Source organism: Octopus bimaculoides, chromosome 27, assembly GCF_001194135.2.
Source record: "Octopus bimaculoides isolate UCB-OBI-ISO-001 chromosome 27, ASM119413v2, whole genome shotgun sequence".
Taxonomy (NCBI): Eukaryota; Metazoa; Mollusca; class Cephalopoda; order Octopoda; family Octopodidae; genus Octopus; species Octopus bimaculoides.
The window spans coordinates 20120139-20123248 of NC_069007.1; the positions used below are offsets into that span (position 1 = coordinate 20120139).

At 38.7% G+C, this 3110-nt stretch overlaps 1 protein-coding gene across 1 annotated transcript in view; it reads left to right on the top strand.

Moving 5' to 3' along the window:
- LOC106876896 (brefeldin A-inhibited guanine nucleotide-exchange protein 3) overlaps positions 1-3110 on the top strand; it is a 48777-nt gene that overhangs the window by 8998 nt on the left and 36669 nt on the right. The window contains exons 7-8 of the mRNA XM_052977154.1: positions 1743-1794; positions 2698-2779. Coding sequence (XP_052833114.1) covers positions 1743-1794; positions 2698-2779 — 134 coding nt within the window. The remainder of the gene's footprint in view (positions 1-1742; positions 1795-2697; positions 2780-3110) is intronic.

Below are 3110 nucleotides of genomic sequence, written 5' to 3' on the forward strand. Positions count from 1 at the left end.
ACGTGTCAGGTGTTGAAGTGATTGCTGAGAAACATAAGATGAAGGGTTTTGCTCAAGAACTCAATGCACCACCCAGTCTAGGAATTGAAATCACGGTCTTGCGATCATGGGTGCAGCACCCTAAACACTAGGCCATGTGACCTATTAATAATAAATAATAATAATAATAATAATAATAATAATCCTTTCTATTGGTTGATTGCATCGACCCCAGTGCTTCACTGGTGCTAATTTTGTCGTCCCCAAAAGGATGAAAGGCAAAGTCGACCTCGGCGGAATTTGAACTCAGAACGTAACGGCAGAGGAGACACTGCTAAGCATTTGGCCCAGCGTGCTAACGTTTCTGCCAGCTCACCGCCTTAATAATAATATTATAATAATAATCTTTTCTACTCTAGGCACAGGGCCCGAATTTTGGGGGAAGGGACCAGTTGATTAGATCGACCGCAGTACGCAACTGGTACTTAATTTATCGACCCCCAAAAGGATGAAAGGCAAAGTCAATCACAGCAGAATTTGAACTCGGAACATAGCGGCAGACAAGATGCTGCTACACATTTTGCCCAGCGTGCTAACGATTCTGCCAGCTTGCCCCCTTAATAATAATAATAATAATAATAATAATAATAATAATAATGATGATGATGATGATGATGATGATGATGATGATGATGATGATGATGATGATGATGATGATGATGATGATGATGATGATGATGATGATGATGATGATGATGATGATGATGATGTCTCTAGATCTGCCCAGCTCTTATTCTGAGCTCATTAGCTTATATTCTATCCAACTAATTACTTATCTCGTTTCCTTTTTCTGTTGTGTAATTAACTGTGTATTTCTTCTGAAATTTCCTAATTACACATATTATTGTTGTTACACACTTCAGTGTGGATTTCTATTAATTATTATTTAATTAATTGTATCTTTCTGTGTTCATGTTAAAATTGGTTAATTATTTGTCATTGTCTAATTAACTGCATGTCTTTCTGATGTCATTTAATTAATTGTTTGTATTTTGTTATTTAATTAGCAGTACGTGTTTGTATTGTGTAATTAACATTGTATTTCTATTTTTAATTTAGCTGTGTATATATTTAGCAGTGGTTAATTAACTGTGGCCACCACCAAACATCACCACAATCACCACACCCACCACCACTACCACCTCCGCTATCAACCCACCACCACCACCACAACCACTACTACTACCACTACCATCACAACCTCCATGACCACCACAACCACTGCTACCACCACCACCACAGTCACCACTGCCTCCACTACCACCACTGCCTCCACAACCACCACTACCACCACCACTACAACCACCATGACCACTACCACCACCACAACTACTACCACCACCACTACAATCACCACCACCACCTTCAACAACCACCTCCACCTTCAACAACCTCCTCCACCACAACCACCACCACCACCACCACCACCACTACCACCACCACCACAATCACCACTGCCTCCACAACCACCACTACAACCACCATGACCACTGCTACCACCACAACCACCACCACTCCAATCACCGCCACCACTGCTACCACCACCACTACAATCACCACAACCACCACCACTACAATCACCACCACCACAACAATTTCCACTGTCTAATTAACTGCAAGTATTTCTATTAATGCTTAATTAAGAGTTTATGTTAAATTTGTGTTATGATTAATTAACTAACTGCTATCATTATGTGTTGCAGCATGGAAAGGAGAAAAAAGATAATAATGTGATGAAAGATTTTGAACCGAAAGGTATAACTAACATATTCCCTTAATTAATATTGTTGTCGTTACTGTTGCTTGGCCAGCAGAACAGAACTATGGGCCAAGGCATTCCAGCCATGGCCACTTCTCTTAATTAAGCCCTGTCATGTATTTTTCATCTTTAATGAAATCTCTCCCTCTTTGTTTCTGGTACTTCGTTGGGTATGACAATGATTGTTCCAGTTGATCCAATCAACGGAACAGCCTGCTTGTGTAATTAACGTGCAAGTGGCTGAGCACTCCACAGACATGTGTACCCTTAACATAGTTCTCAGGGAGATTCATCATGGACAGGTATAATTCCCAACACAGGAACATGTATCATATATCAAAATGAAGCTGGTCCTCTGTGGATCACATCCCTACTTCTCAACATAGTCACAGTTTCTCTCAATAACATGTTCCACCTTCAAATGAGAGCATGTATCCTTGCCCCGTAAAATTCTGTTGACTGTTCCTTGAACCACTTCTTCACTAAGAGACACCTTCTTTCGAAGGCTCGTAACAGGTGATGAAACATGGATTCATCATTATGAACCAGAATCAAAGAGGCAGTCAATAGAATGGCGCCACTCTACGTCACCAACACCGCAAAAGTTCAAGACACAAAAATCAGCTGGAAAAATCATGGCGACTGTCTTTTGGGATGCTCAAGGTGTTATTTTGGTTGATTTCTTGCCAAAAAGGAAAAACAATAAACTCATAATGAGCTTCGTTTTGATGTATGATACATGTACCTGTGCTGGTAATTATACCTGTCCTAAACAAAATGGCATTACTTTTTGACCCACCCTCTTACTTCAAAGTTAGCTAACTTTCAATACTGAAACCCTTCCGTCTAACCCTAATATTTCTCTCTCCTATACACGTGACAATATCATTTTATTATAGATTATGTCAACATGGATTGTGCACTTCAAGAAGTCATTTCTATCTTGAAATTCTTTACCAAGAAATTAGAAGAAACACAAAAGTAAGTCTTCTATAAGAATTCTCAAGAGTTTCATTTTTGTTTTCTTATATATATTTTTTATTTTTTTTATTTTTTATGTGTCCACACATTTTTCATGATTTTCTTGTTCTTCCCCTCTTCGAAAAAATTTTATTACAATATTTGAAAGACAATCCGGTCTTGATGACTAACTAAAGATATCTGAGAAAAATACAGGTGTTGCAGAAATATGATGGATTATCTTTCTGGTCCTAAAAAAAAAGGGGCCATGAGCGCTAATGGGTCAAGGAAACATTCTACCAAATGTATTGGGTGATCCTTTAGTTTAATGTTAAATTATTTTTATCGTAAC